At 45.9% G+C, this 19,541-nt stretch overlaps 1 protein-coding gene across 1 annotated transcript in view; it reads left to right on the top strand.

Moving 5' to 3' along the window:
• The window catches only part of CPM (carboxypeptidase M), a 63,820-nt gene that overhangs the window by 17,603 nt on the left and 26,676 nt on the right, over positions 1-19,541 (top strand). The window contains exon 2 of the mRNA XM_077839619.1: positions 17,257-17,354. Within this exon, the coding sequence (XP_077695745.1) occupies positions 17,257-17,354 (98 nt within the window). The remainder of the gene's footprint in view (positions 1-17,256; positions 17,355-19,541) is intronic.

Consider the following 19,541-nt stretch of genomic DNA (forward strand, 5'->3'; position numbering starts at 1 on the left):
GTCACGGCAATTTTTTTTCTCTCATAAAGTGCCAGTTCCTAGAGTGCTATAGTGGAGTTCCTACTGACTCAAATAAAAAGTCTGTCATGGAACAATATTTCTATTCTTATAGCTAGCAACTCCACTGATGATTCAGTGGGGGTAGAATGAGATAGTCCATTTGTGGGTCACTCCTCACTGGGGGCACATTAGGTCTGTGCTCCATGATCTGCTCTGCCTTTAAACTCATTTCCATGGGAAATTTATGGTGTTTCTTATAAAGCCCTGCAAAAGTTATGTTCTGGTTATCTCAGACTGGCTCTCTCCCTGTGCAACACCACAGCATGTGAGATCAGCTGAGACACCAAAGATAAAATAAACACACACATACACTCTGGTTTAATCATGAAGGAGTTTTCAGTGAAGGGTCCTCCACTGTGAAATTAGCTTCAGCCATCACACTGCCAGAGCCTAGATTTGTTGACCTTCAGGTCACACTACAAGGTCCATCTGTTTTTTGTGGTGGTTTTGTTCATACATGGGAGGAGATGGGATGAAAGTAATACGTGGTGACTTTTTAAAAAGCTTTTTGTATGACAGTGATCTTATTTAGGTATTATATTTGTATAAAGCATGTACATGCGCCCATTTAGACACGGAGTATGTGGGCAGAAACTAAATTAGAACCTGTATGTACACATTGTTTTGTCTGAGATCTTCCTGTTTGTCTTCATTTTTCTTGCCTTTAAGAGGAGAGCAGTGTTTTTATAGTCACTGATCAGGGCGATGAGGTGCCTGCTCCAAATGGCTAGAACAGCTGCTTTCCCTCATCCGGTCAAGCAATGGGGGGAGGAAAACAGCTGCATTTTCTAGACCACTGCCAGAAGCCTCTGTCCATCTCTGGACCGCTCACAAAGCCACAAGGGTTGTCCCTCTGTGGAATGCTAAAAGTGAAGCTGCTGCTCCAGGTGCATTCCCTTGTTAATCCCCAGATCTGTGTTTAGGCCACTGAGGTCTATATTCATATGTGTCTCTGTTTCAGTGAGAATGAATTGAACCTATTTTATTATAATTTTACATATAGTTACAATTTGTACTGTTCTTCTGGGAGCTCACATCTTGCCTGTCTCAATACAAATGGTCCTGAGATGGCTATTCTTGGTAACACGACAAGTCAGAAGTTGACAAGTCACTGGAGAGTAGAGGCCTAGATTTTTTCAAAAGGCTAGTTCCTTTTTGTGGGTGGAAATAGAGCTGTACAAATGCTGATTGTGATGGATTAGTATGTCTGCATGTACCTATATCTATCTTCAAACTCCATGTTGTTTTGTGAAGGATAATTTGATTGTGAACCTGTTCTGTGCCTTCACTGGTTTTGTAGTCACCTGAAACACACAGGTGGTGTCAGGAGAAATTTTGGACCTAGCAGAGGGCTAACAGTGGAGGGTGGTTAATCCTTGATGACTCTTGGACAAAAGCCATGATCTACAAAAGTACTTAGGGGCCTAAATGCCAATTTTAGGCTTCACTGCGATGCTCAAAACTCCCGCCAACCCCTGGAGGGGCCTAACTCACTTGTTGCCTAAGTTTTCAGGGTAAAATTTCTCTCAGCACGTAAGTTTCTGATTCTGGGCTTGCACACTGTTGCTATCTCTAGGCCTGTCTCCTACCTAAGACCCAGAGTGAGCCACCAATTAAGGGGAGATAGACAGATGAACACCGTCTATCTCACCTGTGACGCCTAATCATTAGGTGTGCTCGGAGGCTGCCTTGTGGATTATAGACCATTCAAAATCTGGCCGAGGAAAAGGAGGTGGCTATGCTGCCAACCTTGTAACATTTTAGCCCAGTGGCTGGAGCACTCACCTGGGATGTGGGAGACCAGGTTCAATTTCCCTCCTGCCAGAGGGGGAGAAGGGATTTGAACATGGATCTCTCACCTCTTTTCTTCTCTTCAGGCAGGGGGGAAATTGAACCCGGGTCTTTCACCTCCTAGTTGAGTGCTCTAGCCACTGGGCTACAAATTATAAGGTGGGTACCACTTCCTTTTCCCCCAGCAGTTTTGTGTTGAATGGGGCAGGGGCCTAACTCATTCCGGCAAGACACTGCTTAGGTGAGTCAACTGACTCAGGCTTTCACTCTGGGATTAAAAATAGCAGAGTAGACAAGTGGGACTGGGCTCTGAAATCCGGGAAGTCTGAGCCCAAATATCTGCACTGCTATTTTTAGCCCCGTAGCGCAAGCTTGAGTCAGTTGACCTGGGCTCTGAGACTCTCTGCGGCAGGTCTTCGTTTGCAGAGGAGACATACCCTTAGGCACCTCTCTTTGTGAGAGTGCCTATTTCTCCCCATTCATTGTGTAAGGAGCCTAGGCACCTAACCTCAGGTATTGTGGATCACAGTGATGTTCCTGTTACTCTCTACTACTCTCTGTCTACACTACGAAATTAGGTCAAATTTATAGAGGTCGGTTTTGTAGAAAGCGTTTTTATACAGTCGATTGTGTGTGTCCCCACACAAACGCTCTAAGTGCATGTAGTCAGCAGTGTGTCCACAGTACCGAGGCAACCATCAACTTCCGGAGCGTTGCACTATGGGTAGCTATCCCATAGTTCCAACAATCTCCGCCGCCCATTTGAATTCTGGGTAGAAATCTCAGTGCCTGATGGGGCTAAAACATTGTCGTGGGTGGTTCTGGGTACATATCGTCAGGCCCCCCTTCCCTCCCTCCCTCCGTAAAAGCAAGGGCAGACAATCATTTTGCGCCTTTTTTCTTGAGTTACCTGTGCAGACGCCATACCACGGCAAGCATGAAGCCCGCTCAGCTAACCGTCACCGTATGTCTCCTGGGTGCTAGCAGACGTGGTTCTGCATTGCTGCTTACACGCAGTTTATTGCCTTTTGGCAGCAGACAGTGCAGTATGAGTGGTAGCCATCATCGACGCAGTCCAGGGTGCTCTTTTAACCGACCTCGATGAGGTCAGGGGCGCCTGGGCAAACATGGGAGTGATTCAGCCAATTCATTTCCCCTTTTAAGTTTCCTTTCATGGCAATTCAGTCCTACCAGCAGTGCACTGTCTTTTAATGTGCAGCCAGCAGAAGATGATGGCCAGCCGTCATACTGCACCGTCTTCTGCCGAGCACCCAGGAGATGATGATGGCTAGCGGTCGTACTGCACAGTCTGCTGCCAGCAAGATGTATAAAGATAGATGAAGTGGATCAAAACAAGAAATAGACCAGATTTGTTTTGTATTCATTTTCTCCTCCCTCCCTCTGTGAAATCAACGGCCTGCTAAACGCAGTTTTGAGTTCTATCATTGAGGGGGCCATTTTGTTTCTCACAAAGCCACCCCCTTTTTTTATTTTAATTCCCTGTAAGCCAACCCTGTAAGCCATGTCGTCAGTCGCCCCTCCCTCCGTCAGAGCAACGGCAGACAATCGTTTCACGCCTTTTTTCTGTGCAGACATCATACCACGGCAAGCATGGAGCCCGCTCAGGTCACTTTGGCAATTAGGAGCACATTAAACACCACATGCATTATCCAGCAGTATACGCAGCACCAGAACCTGGCAAAGCGAAACCGGGCGAGTAGGCGACATCAGCGCGGTGATGAGAGTGATGAGGACATGGACACAGACTTCTCTCAAAGCACGGTCCCTGGCAATGTGGGCATCATGGTGCTAATGGGGCAGGCTCATGTGGTGCAATGCCGATTCTGGGCTCAGGAAACAAGCACAGACTGGTGGGACCGCATAGTGTTGCAGGTCTGGGACGATTCCCAGTGGCTGCGAAACTTTCACATGCGTAAGGACACTTTCATGGAACTTTGTGACTTGCTTTCCCCTGTCCTGAGGCGCAAGAATACCAAGATGAGAGCAGTCCTTACAGTTGAGAAGTGAGTGGCAATAGCCCTGTGGAAGCTTGCAACACCAGACAGCTACCGGTCAATCGGGAATCAATTTGGAGTGGGCAAATCTACTGTGGGGGCTGCTGTGATGCAGGTAGCCAACGCAATCAAAGATCTGCTGATATCAGGGGTAGTGACCCTGGGAAATGTGCAGGTCATAGTGGATGGCTTTGCTGCAATGGGATTCCCTAACTGAGGTGAGGCCATAGACGGAACCCATATCCCTATCTTGGCACCGGAGTACCAAGCCGGCGAGTACATAAACCGCAACGGGTATTTTTCAATAGTGCTGCAAGCACTGGTGGATCACAAGGGACGTTTCACCAACATCAACGTGGGATGGCTGGGAAAGGTACATGATGCTCGCATCTTCAGGAACTCTGGTCTGTTTCAAAAGCTGCAGGAAGGGACTTTATTCCCAGACTAGAAAATAACTATTGGGGATGTTGAAATGCCTATAGTTGTCCATGGGGACCCAGCCTACCCATTAATGCCATGGTTCATGAAGCCGTACACAGGCAGCTTGGACAGTAGTCAGGAGCTGTTCAACTTCAGGCTGAGCAAATGCAGAATGGTGGTAGAATGTGCCTTTGGATGTTTAGAAGCGTGCTGGTGCAGTTTATTGAGTCGGTTAGACCTCAGTGAAACCAATATTCCCACTGTTATTACTGCTTGCTGTGCACTCCACAATATCTGTGAGAGTAAGGGGGAGACGTTTATGGCAGGGTGGGATGTTGAGGCAAATCGCCTGGCTGCTGCTTACGCGCAGCGAGACACCAGGCCGGTTAGAAGAGCACAGGAGTGCGTGGTACGCATCAGAGAAGCTTTGAAAACCAGTTTCATGACTGGCCAGGCTACGGTGTGAAAGTTGTCTTTGTTTCTCCTTGATGAAACCCCCCGCCCCATGGTTCACTCTACTTCCCTGTAAGCTAACCACCCTCCCCTCTTCCCTTTGATCACCGCTTGCAGAGGCAATAAAGTCATTGTTGCTTCACAATCATGCATTCTTTATTAATTCATCACACAAATAGGGGGATAACTACCAAGGTAGCCCAGGAGGTGTGGTGGAAGAGAGAAGCACCAGGAGGGGTGGTGGAGAACGGAAGGACAAGGCCACACAGTACTTTAAAAGTTTAAAACTTTAAAACTTATTGAATGCCAGCCTTCTGTTGCTTGGGCAATCCTCTGGGGTGGAGTGGCTGGGTGGCCGGAGGCCCCCCCACCGCGTTCTTGGGCGTCTGGGTGTGGAGGCTATGGAACTTGGGAAGGAGGGTGGTTGGTTACACAGAGACTGTAGTGGCCGTCTGTGCTCCTGCTGCCTTTCCTGCAGCTCAACCATATGCTGGACCATATTAGTTTGATCCTCCAGCAGCCTCAGCATTGAATCCTGCCTCCTCTCATCACGCTGCCGCCACCTTTCAGCTTCAGCCCTCTCTTCAGCCCACCACTTACTCTTTTCAGCCCGCCACCTCTCCTCCCGGTCATTTTGTGCTTTCCTGCACTCTGACATTATTTGCCTCCACGCATTCGTCTGTGCTCTGTCAGTGCAGGAGGACAGCATGAGCTCGGAGAATATTTCATCTCGAGTGTGGTTTTTTTTCTTTCTAATCTTCACTAGCCTCTGGGAAAGAGAAGATCCTGTGATCATTGAAACACATGCAGCTGGTGGAGAAAAAAAAAGGGACAGCGGTATTTAAAAAGACACATTTTATAAAACAGTGGCTACACTCTTTCAGGGTAAACCTTGCTGTTAACATTACATACATAGCACATGTGCTTTCGTTCCAAGATTGCATTTTGCCTCCCCCCGCCACGTGGCTAGCCCCTCATCCCTCCCTCCTCCCCATGGCTAACAGCGGGGAACATTTCTGTTCAGCCACAGGCAAACAGCCCAGCAGGAATGGACACCTCTGAATGTCCCCTGAAGAAAAGCACCCTATTTCAACCAGGTGACCATGAATGATATCACTCTTCTGAGGATAATACAGAGAGATAAAGACCTGATGTTGTTTGAACGCCAGCAAACATACACTGCAATGCTTTGTTCTACAATGTATCCTGAGTATGTGCTACTGGCCTGGAGTGGTAAAGTGTCCTACCATGGTGGACGGAATAAGGCTGCCCTCCCCAGAAACCTTTTACAAGGGCTTTGGGAGTACATCCAGGAGAGCTGCAAATGCCAGGGCAAATTAATCGTTAAACATGATTGCTTTTAAACCATTTATAGTATTTTAAACGGTACACTCACCAGAGGTCCCTTTTCCTCCAAGTGGGTCCAGGAGGTAGCCTTGGGTGGGTTCGGGGGGTACTGGCTCAGTCCAGGATGAGAAACAGTTCCTAGCTGTTGGTAAAACCGGTTTCTCCGCTTGCTTGCTGTGAGCTATCTACAACCTCCTCCTCATCATCATCTTCTTCGTCCCCAAAACCTGCTTCCCTGTTGCCTCCATCTCCATCGAAGGAGTCAAACAACACGGCTGGGGTAGTGGTGGCTGAACCCCCTAAAATGGTATGCAGCTCATCATAGAAGCGGCATGTTCGGGGCTCTGACCCGGAGCGGCTGTTCGCCTCTCTGGTTTTCTGGTAGGCTTGCCTCAGTTCCTTAAATTTCATGCGGCACTGCTTCGGGTCCCTGTTACGGCCTCTGTCCTTCATGCCCTGGGAGATTTTGACAAAGGTTTTGGCATTTCGAAAACTGGAACGTAGTTCTGATAGCACGGATTCCTCTCCCCATACAGCGATCAGATCCCGGACCTCCCGTTCAGTCCATGCTGGAGCTCTTTTGCGATTCTGGGACTCCATCATGGTCACCTCTGCTGATGAGCTCTGCATGGTCACCTGCAGCTTGCCACGCTGGCCAAACAGGAAATTGAAATTCAAAAGTTCGCTGGCCTTTTCCTGTCTACCTGGCCAGTGCATCTGAGTTGAGAGTGCTGCCCAGAGCGGTCACAATGGAGCACTCTGGGATAGCTCCTGGAGGCCAGTACTGTCTAATTGTGTCCACAGTACCCCAAATTTGACCCAGCAAGGCTGATTTCAGTGCTAATCCCCTTGTCGGGTGTGGAGGAAGGAAATCGATTTTAAGAGCCCTTTAAGTCAAAAAAAAGGGCTTCGTTGTGTGGACAGGTGCAGGGTTAAATCAATTTAACGCTGCTAAATTCAACCTCAACTCCTAGTGTAGACCAAGGCTAAGTGCCTAAAAGTTAGGTGTTGTGATGCTCAGTGTTGCAACACCTAAGTTCCTCTGTGGATATGGGCAGGGGTGCCATTTCAAATTTGGGGGAGGCATCTTTAACCATGATTCCAGGGGCTACTTAGGCACCTGAAAACTAGTTTTTTTGCAGATGTGGGGGGAGGGGCACAAACAAAAATTATAATGCAAAGGGGGTGTTCAGCTCAAAAAGTTTGAAACCACTCAGGGTGCAGGCAGGGGGCGTAGCTCAGGCTGCAGGGAGGGGCTGTGTGTGGGGAGGGTTGTAGCTCAGTGTCCAGGCAGGGGGTAGCTAGGTGCTGTGGGCCGGGACTTGGGAGGGGCGTAGCTCAGGATGCAGGGAGGGGGTGCTCCTACTGAGGGACCAGCCATGCACTCAGTCTCTCTGTGACGCAGTGGGGGCAGCTCTGAGGTAGGGATGCCAACTTTCTGATTGCAGAAAACCAAACACCCTTGCCTCACCCCCGGACCCTCCATCCCCCCTCCCTCTGTTGCTCACTCTCCACAACCCTCACTCACTTGCTCATCTTCACCGGGCTAGAGCAGGGAGTTGGGGTGTGGGAGAGGGTGAGGGCACTGGCTGGGGGTGCAGGCTCTGGGGTGGGGCTGAGGATGAGGGGTTTGGGATGTAGGAGGGGGTTCGGGGCTGGGAGTGTGTGGGGGATTGAGGGCTCCGGCTCAGGGTGTGGGCTCTGTGGGTGGGGTCAGAAATGAGGGGTTCAGGGTGCGTGAGGGGGCTCAGTGCTGGGACAGTGGGTTGGGGGGCAGGAGGGGGTGCAGGCTCTGGCCGGTCGGAGCTTATGGGCTCCCGGAAGTGGCTGTCATGTACGGCTCCTAGGCTGACGGGCCAGGGGGATCTGTGCATTGCTCATGCCTGCAGGCGTCGCCCCCGGAGCTCCCATTGGCCCAGCCAATGGGATCTGCAGAGCCGGCATTCAGGCCGCCCCTGAACCTAAGAGCTAGACATGCCGGCTGCTTCCAGGGAGCTGCGCGGAGCCAGGGCAGGCAGGGAGCCTGCTTAGCCCTGCTGCACCGCTGACCTGACCGGGTCACTAAAAGTCTGCACTGCTGACTGGAGCCACCAAGGTCCCTTTTTGACAAGGTGTTCCAGCTGAAAACCAGATGCGTAGCAACCCTACTCCAGGGGCTGGGGCAAGAGGCATGCTCTGCCCACCCAGGGACACAAAGGGCGGTGGGAGGGGGACACCCTGACATCAGCCCCTGCCCAGCAGATCAGGCTCTCAGTCCCAAGCAGCGCTCCATGGCAGGGGTGGGGCAGCGCAGCGGATGCAGATGGCAGTAGAGCATGGCTGCATCTTCCCTCCTGCTGCAAACTTCACCCATATACGGAAAATTTGGTGGGGAGGCAGTTCCCCTCCTTCCACGCCACTCCCCAGACCTCCCTAAATGGCACCCCTGGATCTGGGCAGAAGAGCTGGCCATTGCCAAAGGAAACTGTTACCCGAATTTGGGCACTGGCCCAATTTCGGGTAACAGAAACCAGGTCTTCCAAGTGGGCTGGTAACAAAGCAACAGATCACCTGATGGGGGAACTGAGGCTGACCAGGCATATTACTTGCCAGAGGGGATTAGAAACTATAAAAGGACAAGGTCTCTCAATGACCAGAACAAGAAGACAGGATTAAACAGGAGGAATGGGTGTGGCAGGGCAGAATCTTGCAGTCTCTGAACAGACACTGACCAAATCCCAAAGGACTGTTGGAATGGTGAGGAAACTGAGGCAGGGATTTGCGTGCAGGTTTTGTTGTCTTTCCATGTATAGTTCCGTGGCTTTTCTATGAGTAAAGTGTGATTGGTTTAGAATTCTTTTTGCAGAATCTCTGTGTTCTTGCTTTAACTATGCATCCCTGAAGAAGTGTTAAAACTAAACCAGAATACCCAGGTCAAGCTCTGGAGAGGGTGTTCTTGAGTGAGTGGGGTGTCTTCAGAGGCTTAGGGCAGTTGGACTGTGGGGTGCCATTCCTTGGAAGTGGTATCAGATAGGCATGTGCCTGAGAGGCCACAGGCTGTGGCTGAAGCCTTCTGAGCTCTAGGGGGATCGTGGAAGCACATAGATCCAGTGTTTGGATACAGCCAGAGCAGCCTTGTAAATATCCATCCGGGAGAGCTCAACCAGGTCTGTGATGGACACTAACCTTTGCACCAGAAGTTATTTTTAAGAGAAAATTGCTTTCCTGAAAAGGGAGATCAGGTTGCAGTCCCTAGAACAGTGGCCCTCAACCTTTCCAGCCTATTGTACCCCTTTCAGGAGTCTGATTTGTCTTGCATACCCCAAGTTTCACCTCACTTAAGAACAACTTGCTTACAAAATCAGACAAAAAAACAAAAGTATCACAGCACACTACTACCAAAAAAATTGCTCACTTTCTCATTTTTACCATATCATTATAAATCAATTGGAATATAAATATTGTACTTACATTTCAGTGTATAGTATATAGAGCCATATAAACAAATCGTTGTCTGTATGAAATTTTAGTTTGTACTGATTTCGCTAGTGCTTTTTATGTAGCCTGTTGTAAAACTAGGCAAATATCTAGATGAGTTGATGCACCCCATGCAAGACCATTGTGTATCCCCAGGGGTACGCATGCCCCGGTTGAGAACGACTGCTCTAGAAATCCGGGCTACAGTGTCATTCGCTAATCCTCTCATCAACCCTCCACACCAGCTCACTGGGCCTTGAAGGACTTGTGTACTCATTATGACTGTTAGTTTGTTTATGGGTGTCTAGAGAGATGGATCTACTTAAATAAAGGTAATCCGAGGGTAACATACCTAGGAACTTTAAACATGGCTAATGGATTCTTTCACATGTGCTCTCATCTAGTCACAGGGATACTCCTGGTACAATCTCAGACCACAATGGATTGTATATTTATAAAGAATCGACTGGATGTGGTAGTAATTTGCCAGTTGTGCTTTCCAATCTTGGCAGCCCAAAACTAGGTTAAAGTACAAAGCTCACTTTGATACACACTAACTTCAGACTGATATCTCAAAACCAAAGGGAAACAAAGGACACTAGAATGTGTCTCTGAGCGTGACAAAGAGCTGTGTTATATCATTTGTTATAGGCAGCCATAGTGCTTAGATTTTAGTTACTGTAGAAGTTGTTAAAGACAAGTTGTCTTTGCTAAAAGATTGTCATGAATACTCCATGAAGGATGTGAGATCTTGTTTCCCATTTCAATGACCGAATCTGAGAGCAGCTGTTCAAATTAAAATGCTGTTATTTCTGATTCATTTAGTTATTTAGGACAATGTTCGTATGGATCAGACTTTTTAAATTCCAATTTAAAAACATTTCTCATGTCATTTTCACAAAATTCTGCTAAATAAGCTAAACAGTGACTGAATTCATAACTCCAACATACTTGCGATGATATCTTGAATGTAGTGTTTCCTGTTTTAACAAAACAGGTTGTTCTCTATATTGTTGAGTGCCAACAGCGTGGTTGTGTACAGGGAATAAAGAGTGTCTTTCCCAGAGAGCTTTGTTACCTATTCATTAGGGCACTGAAATTGTCTGGCATGGATCTGTGATGTTTGAGGCATCTGTAGTTATAGTTCATTTAACTCCAAGGAATCCAGGACACACAGTGCAGTGCAGATGCATGCCTATGTGTTACCCATGAAGTAACATTAAACTTTATGTTAATCTATTTGTTAATTCTCATTATGAAGTGCTCTGCTCAAGCTCACTCTAATCCTGTTCCCTGGCCGGTGTAGATCGCACCAAAAACTCATTTGTTCTTAATGTAAGCAGTCTTCGCTTGGCAGCATTTGATCACTAAATTTCAAACCTGAGTAAATAAAAAAAATTAATATGGTGGTAACTCTTGCCCTTAGCAATTTCTCTGTACTAATCACACAGCAATTTCACACTTCTCACAAAAAAGGACAATAGATTACAACTCCTACTATGTATTGTTAGACACATCACATGTACATTTAAAAGCTGTTCACTTGTAGAAGTATGTTGTCGTTTTTTCTTAGCAACTTGCAATCCCAGAAACAGAACTAAGTAAACAGACTGATTAAAGTAGAGATACAAGGCTTTTTGTTGTACATAACAAGGAGATCCTGTTCAGCCTTAACTCGCCTTTTCTATGCCCTGGTCTACACTACAGTGTTAAGTTGAATTTAGCCGCGTTAGGTCAATTTTATAATGAATGCGTCTACACAAGCAACCCCATTCCATCAACCTAAAGGGCTCTTAAATTGACTTCTGTACTCCTCCCCGGCGAGGGGAGTAGCACTAAAATCGACCTTGCTGGGTTGAATTTGGGGTAGTGCAGGCGCAAATCGACATTATTGGCTTCCGGGAACTATCCCAGAGTGCTCCAATGTGACCGCTCTGGACAGCACTTTCAACTCCGATGCACTAGCCAGGTACACAGGAAAAGCCCCGGGAACTTTTGAATTTCATTTCCTGTTTGGTCAGCGTGGCGAGCTCAGCAGCACAGGTGACCATGCAGTCCCCCCACAATCGCAAACGAGCTCCAGCATGGAGCGAGTGGGAGACACTGGATCTGATTGCTGTATGGGGAGAAGAATCTGTGTAGGCCGAACTCCGATCAAAAAGAAGAAATGCTTATATATAAAAAAATATATGCCAAAATTGCACAGGGCATGATGGAGAGAGGCTACAACAGGGACACACAGCAGTGCCACGTGAAGGTCAAGGAGCTCAGGCAAGCCTACCAAAAGACAAAGGAGGCAAACGGTCGCTCTGGGTCAGAGCCCTATACATGCCGCTTCTATGATCAGCTGCATGGCATTCTATGGGGGGACCCTACCACTACCCCACCACTGTCAGGAGGACACCTGCAACGGGGGAGTCTCACGCAACACGGAGGAGGATTTTGTGGATCAGGAAGAGGAGCAGGAGGAGAATGCACAGCCGTCAAGCGGTGAATCCATTCTCCCCAGCAGCCAGGACCTTTTCATCACCCTGGAGCCAATACCCTCCCAAGGCGAGATCCCCGACCCTGAAGGTGGAGAAGACCTCTGGTGAGTGCACATTTGTAACTACAGTACAGGATTTAAAAGCAATAGTGTTTAATGTTTGATTTGCCCTGAAGACTTGGGATGCATTCACAGCCAGTACAGCTACTGGAAAAGTCTGTTAACATGTTTGGAGATGGAGCGGAAATCCTCCACGGACATCTCCATGAAGCTCTCCTGGAGGTACTCTGAAAGCCTTTGCAGAAAGTTTCTGGGGAGGGCTGCCTTATTTCGTCCTCCACGGTAGGACACTTTACCACGCCAAGCCAGTAGCAAGTAGTCTGGAATCATTGCCGCACAAAGCATGGCAGCGACTGGTCCTGGGTTTTGGTCGCATTCAAGCAACATTTGGTCTTTATCTTTCTGTGTTAGCCTCAGGAGAGTGATATCATTCATGGTCACCTGGTTGAAATAGGGAAATTTTTGTAAGGGAACAATAAAAGGACCCCGTTCATGCTGGACTGCTTGCACTTGGCTAAAAGGGATCATCCCATAGCCACGCGGCAGGGGGAGGGGTGAAGGGATCATCCCAAATAGCCATGCAGAGGGGTGGAGGAAGATGTGTGCTGCACATCCACCCGAAAACCGCAGCCCCTCCTTTTAAATGGCAAACCCAACCGGCATTGCTTGCCGGGAAAGGAGGACATTGCAGTTTGAAAACATTCCCACATGTTATGAAGGCGTTAGAAGCCAAACCCATGTACCCTTTGGCTTACCATGGCTGCCTGGAAACTGAATTCTGTTGCCCAGCTGTGTGTGATGTGTCACCATACTGGCAGGCGCTCAATATAAAAGGCAAAATGCCATTTGTACCTAAAGCATATGGGCTGTCTTCTGTGAATTGCTTAATTCACTGTGAAGGAGTCTCCCATTTGTTCTCAGAAATGTATCATCTTAAATTTTACTCTCCCTTTTTATCCCCCTGCAGGTGCAAATGTTTCTATGCTCCCCCTATCATCTCCATCCCTGAGGTTATCCCGGATTAGAAGGCAAAAAAAACGCACTCGCGATGACATGTTTTCCGAGCTCATGCAGTCCTCCCGCACTGATAGGGCACAGCTGAATGCATGGAGGCATTCAGTAGCAGAGTCCAGGAAATCATTAAGTGAGTGTGAAGAGCAGAGGCAGGAGGTGATGCTGAGCTAATGGGGGAGCAAACGGACATGCTCAGGCATCTGGTGGAGCTGCAGGAAAACCAACAAGAGCGCAGACCACCTCTGCATCCACTGTACAACAGCCTGCCCTCCTCCCCAAGTTCCATATCCTCCTCAGCCAGATGTCCAAGAATGCTGGGGGGGGGCAACACTCTGGGCACCCCGCCACTCCACTCCAGAGGATGTCCCAAGCAACAGAAGGCTGTCATTCAAACAGTTTTGATTTGTAGTGTGGCTACAAGAAGCAATGTGCCCTTGTCCTTCCCCCCACCTGACCCTACCCCACCCGGGCTACCTTATCAGTTATTTCCCCCTTTTTTTTTAATTAATAAAGAAAGAATGCATGGTTTCAAAACAATAGTGACTTTATTTCCTTTGCCAGCTGTGATCGAAGGCGGGAGGGTTGTTGGCTTACAGGGAATTAAAATCAACAAAGGGGGCGGGTTTCCATCAAGGAGAAACACATGCAACTTTCACTCCGTAGCCTGGACAATCATGAAACTGGTTTTCAAAGCCTCTCTAATGCGCAGCACGCCTACCTGTGCTCTTCTAATCGCCCTGGTGTCTGGCTGTTCAAAATTGGCAGCCAGGTGATTTGCCTCCCACCCTGCCATAAACGTCTCCCCCCTTTACTCTCACAGATATTATGGAGCACACAGCAAGCAGTAATAACAATGGGAATATTGGTTGCACTGAGGTCTAACCTAGTCAGCAAACAGCACTAGCGAGCTTTTAAACGTCCAAAGGCACATTTTACCACCATTCTGCACTTGCTCAGCCTATAGTTGAACTACTCCTTACTACGGTCCAGGCTGCCGGTGTATGGCTTCATAAGCCATGAGAGCAAGGGGTAGGCCGGGTCTCCAAGGATAACTATTGGCATTTCAACATCCCAACAGTAATTTTCTGGTCTGGGAAGTAAGTCCCTTCTTGAAGCTGCTCAAACAGCCCAGAGTTTCTAAAGATGTCATGCACCTTTCCCAGCCATCCCACGTTGATGTTGGTGAAATGTCCCTTGTGATCCACCAGTACTTGCAACACCATTGAGAAGTACCCCTTACAGTTTATGTACTGGTTTGCAAGGTGATCCAGTGCCAAAATAGGAATATACGTTCCGTCTATCGCCCCACCACAGCTAGGGAAACCCATTGCAGCAAAGCCATCCACTACGACCTGCACATTTCCCAGAGTCACTACCCTTGATAGCAACATGTCAGTGATTGCATTGGCTACTTGAATCACAGCAGTCCCCACAGTAGATTTGCCCACTCCAAATTGATTCCTGACCGACCAGTAGCAGTCAGGCGTAACAAGCTTCCACAGCGCTATCGCCACTTCCTTCTCAGATATCAGGGCAGCTCTCATCTTGCTATTCCTGCGCTTCAGGGTAGGGGAAAGCAACTCAGAGTTCCAGGAAAGTGACCTTACGCATGCAAAAGTTTCGCAGCCACTGGTAATCATTCCATACCCGCAAGACTATGCAGTCCCACCAGTCTGTGCTTGTTTTCTGGGCCCACAATTGGCGTTCCATTATATCAACCAGCCCTACTGCCGCCATGATGTCCCAATTACCACATCCCGTGCTTTCAGGAATGTCTGTGTCCATGTCCTCCTCACAATCGTCCTCGTGCTTCCGTCTATTAGCCAGGTTCTGCACATACTGCAGTATAATGTGCAAGGTGTTTACAATGCTCGCAATAGCAGCAGTGAGCTGAGCAGGCTCCATGCTTGCAGTGCTATGGCATCTGCACGGGTAACCCAGGAAAAAAGGCGCAAAATGATTGTCTGCAGTTGCTTTCACGGAGGGAGGGTGGGAGGGATGGAGGGGAGACTGACAAGATGTACCCAAAACCACCCGCAACAATGTTTTGTTCCATCAGGCATTGGGTGCTTAACCCAGAATTCCAGTGGGCACCGGAGACTGTGGGAACTGTGGGCTAGCTTCCCACAGTGCACCACTCCATGAGTCGAAGTTAGCCAGGGTAGTGCGGACGCACTCCGCCGACTTAATGCGCTTAGTGGGGACATACACAATCGACTGTATAAAATCGATTTCTAAAAATCACCTTCTATAAAGTCAGCCTAATTTCGTAGTATAGACATACCCTATGTAACTATGGTGTTCTGTTCCCATCAACAACCAGTGCTTAGTGATAGCATTGAATATTACATGATAGTTGTGTTTTAAAACAAACCTGAATCAAAAAAATCATATTGCAGAGATTGTACTACATGCAAGCAATTTTTATGCCTGTTATGCATTGAAGGACTTACTTGGTACAGGTATAGTAACTGGCATTTGTGCCAACATTCAAGTGACCAATGTGGATATTCGAGGGAATACAGTCCTATTCCTTACTCTAAAGAATCAGGATTACTCTGGGCCTGGGCACCTCATAATTAAACAGAGGGTACAATCTATAAAACTATTTAGAACTTTGAGACATGCACTGTAGCAAATTTTGACAAATTCTAGTTTTTTATTGGGTTGGGGAGGGTTTTTTGGGGGATAAAGGGGGGAGGAGAGGAGAGTGGGGGAGATTGTGTACTGAAATATTCCCAAAGAAGCCTTGCTGTTTGCAAAGCAGTTTGGTATTGAGTGAATATCGCCCATTGTTGGCTCAGAGTATTTGGTATTAGAATTCACGGACTGATCAGCAAAGTATTTAAAGTATGGAATAAACTTATTTGATTTCTTCAAATGAATCATGCAGACCAGTTTTGAAGATTCACAAATGTAAAATGGCTCTAATCTGGTAAAACAGAAGCTCTACTAGTCACAAAAATATTTGCTATTTGAATGCAATCAGCTTTGAAGAAGTCAGATTTAGGGCTAAATGTGTATGTACATCAAAGTGGTCCATTACATGTGGTCTGCTTTTGGTTTAAAAAAATTAAGTTTAAACAAAGATATATACAAGATTGGAAAAAGCAAGCCCACAGATCCACTAGGCAAGGCAGTGTTTTCTGTTAGTATGTACCTTTATTTTTGCTATAGTGCAAACCTTTTGTATAGAATAGCTACAGATTAGTAATGTTTCAATATACTATCCTTTTAAAAAGTAGGTATAGTCTTCTTGTTTTTCTTTAACGTTGATAATTTTGACATGCTGCTAATTAGAACAGACACCTCCTAGGTCCATTTATTTACATGTACAAGACAAGTCTTGTCTCCATCCATTAGCTTATTTTACACAGAGTAATGGGTGCTTTGGTTGTGGGTAGTTCCAGGATCTGCTAGGAAGATTAATTTCAGCAAATCTATTTTTCCCTTTAACTCTCCCCTTTCAATGAAAGATAAGATGGTAGCTTTGAATAGTGGCAGAGTATCCTACTTCACTTCCTAAATCTGATCACATTTTGGCAGCCAATTTAAATTTGATAATCTAGGGCCTAATCCTGCAATGAGACTACTCCCCTGAGGAAAGGTGGCAAGACAGGTCCCCAACAACAACAAAAGCTATTGCTATAGATAATACATAATAGTTAACTTTATTTTTATGACTCATTTCTTATCCCTGTTTACCTCAGAGAAATTTTGTTATAATAATTCCAGTGTCTCCAGATGTCTCACCAACAATTCATTACTGTATTTTATTTTGCAAGTTGATGCTCCTATTTTATTTGGTGTTGAAATATTTTGCCTGTTCGTGAGGAAACTGTTTTCTTTTGTTTTCCTGTTGCTTAGTAGCAGATGTGTGTGTGTGTTTTCCCCCCAGATGCTCTCTTCTCACATCCAATAAACTTAAATTTAAAAGAATATCTTAGATTATTATTAGAAAACTGTCTAGCTTGAAGACTGGAGCATTATACAAAAATACCTCAGTACATTTTTAACTTGGGCTTCGAAGACAAAATACAGTTCTGAAGTTTATTAAAAAAAAATCTACTATATTATGCTATACAGAGGATAGGCTGGTATAAAAGTTTGTATCATTTGACACTTAACATTTTTTTTCCTGTTCCCCTCTTAAAGGTAGAGACCTGTGGGTTCTTGTTCTGGGAAGGTTTCCAACCCAACATACCATTGGCATACCAGAATTCAAGTATATTGCTAATATGCATGGGGATGAGGTATGTCTACAATTTCAATTTTTGCAGTGTCGTTTACAGCAAAACATTTACCAGGGATCTTAAAAGGAATTTTGCTTATGCTCATATTACTAATTATTGGGGTTTACTATACCCCTCCAGTTTCTCTGAAATTCGAAAAGGTGACCTACAAAGGACTTGAAATGGGCTTATGCCCTTTGTGCCTGTTTGAAAAGGCCTGAAATGCTTAAATTTCTGTTTGTTTTTCTTCAATCTAAGAAATCTCAAGTCTGATCTTTCCTGGGTTTGGTGGAGGATCTCTGGAAGGTCTCAGGTGTTTGTGTGAGCTCTTAAGTTAATTGAAGGAATGTGTATTAATTTTTAACAAGACTACTTCCTTTCTCCAAAATTTGTCAACAGAACATCCAAAAAAGCTTTTAAACAGTCAGACTAAAAATCTTTCCCTTTTAATAGCACAACTTTCCCTCCCTTGAGTCTGGGATACTGCCATTTTCATTAGTTCACCAGTCTTTTTCCACCCCAGAAAAGACCTGAATTTGTAATGTAGATAAGCATTTATTTTTTGAGGAAAAACAGATTTTTAGGCTTCCTTCATATATCAAAAAAGAGAACAAGCATTCTCTTTTCTCTATTACAGATCATCTGTCAGGTCCACTAGAGAGAAAAAGCACATTAAACATTCAATGTATGGTATATGGACCTCCTACATAATGTCCACGGAAGCTAAATGTAAGGTCGCAGAGTTCAGCACTTTACACAGAGCACATTAGACTTCCTCTTGTATCAGTTGATACCTGTTTGAGATGGCAGACATGGAGTAAACTTTACATGTCCCCTTTCTGGATAATGCCCTGAGACCCTAGCATAACTTGGAATGAGTCATAAATGTAACCGCTTTTTTGGGAAAGTACTACGGTCTTATCAGTAATGTTAGATACAACCCAGTGAGTCCAAAAATGAGTGATAATTGCCCTATCTAGGGCCAGCTGGCTTACTTTTTGAAAACAGACTCTGCATTGGTACCCATCACTAAAATGCAATACCTAATGTGGCTGAGATAAGTTTATGAACACAAAACAGAAACTTGCAGACATCAGCACATTGTGGAAAGAATGTCTTTACTTTATGGAAGATACATTGGCTACCACTGTAATTCCATTGTGCAATATCCACTGTACCTGTGAGCACAGATTTCATTTTTTCACTTTTCTGATTTCTCCTTTCTTCAGATATTTCACCTATTTCTTACTCGAGGCCCTTTTAAAAACAAAAGCTATAACTACTTTTAATAGGCATGTTCAAGATGCCTTACATTTTACTTCATCTGACTGATGTAGACTCCCAATATGAGAGGGCGTTCTTGGTGATAATTCAGCAGAATAGTAGCAAAATTCCACACTATACATTCTTGAAATCTAGAAAGAAATATAGATTATACAGCACAAGCTTCCTACTCCTGAAGAATAGCACAAACTATGCTATAACAATACTGTGAACGTATTTATTGTAGCACCAGGTGACCTCATCATGGACCTGGCCCCCATTGTGCTAGGTGCCATACAAACAGAACAAAAACAGTTCATGCCCCCAAAAGCTTACAGAGGTAATTATGACACTGACCTATATGACAAATTTCCCCTAATTAAACTAGTTTCTTGCATTGTTTGTTAGAATGCACAGACTTTGTTCTTTGGGCACTGGGGTAGCTAAGCTCAATGCATTGCTCAGAATCTCACTATGTGCATTTGATTGTGTGGACAGAGCTAAAGGGGGACAGGCTTGGTTGTGGGAGAGTGGTCCTTGACCTGCACAGTGCATTAGCTCAGTTGCCCATCAGCTCCTTCTAACAACCAGTTTCAATCAAATCCTCAAGACACTGGAACAGCACTCTGGTGCATGTGCAAAAAACAATTGGGAAGCTGGGAGAGAGCCTGGAAACAGGGCTGTTCCTGCTTTCCAGGGACACATGGTCACCTTTAGGTCCATGTTCTGTGTATGGAATTAACATGTGTAAAGTTGAGATTTGGTTTTACTTTCTGGCCATAAAAAGATTTTAAAGTATAGGAAACTAAGTCCTATACAGGAGAACATCAGGGAGTTTGAATGTTCAGTCACATAATCTAAAATTTTGCTGAGCTAGTCTCCTGGTGCAGTATTCAACCTCCCTTTTAATATATTCAACTTCCCCTTTAACATATTAAGCCAATA

The sequence above is a fragment of the Eretmochelys imbricata genome, chromosome 1, assembly GCF_965152235.1.
Source record: "Eretmochelys imbricata isolate rEreImb1 chromosome 1, rEreImb1.hap1, whole genome shotgun sequence".
NCBI classification, from domain to species: Eukaryota; Metazoa; Chordata; order Testudines; family Cheloniidae; genus Eretmochelys; species Eretmochelys imbricata.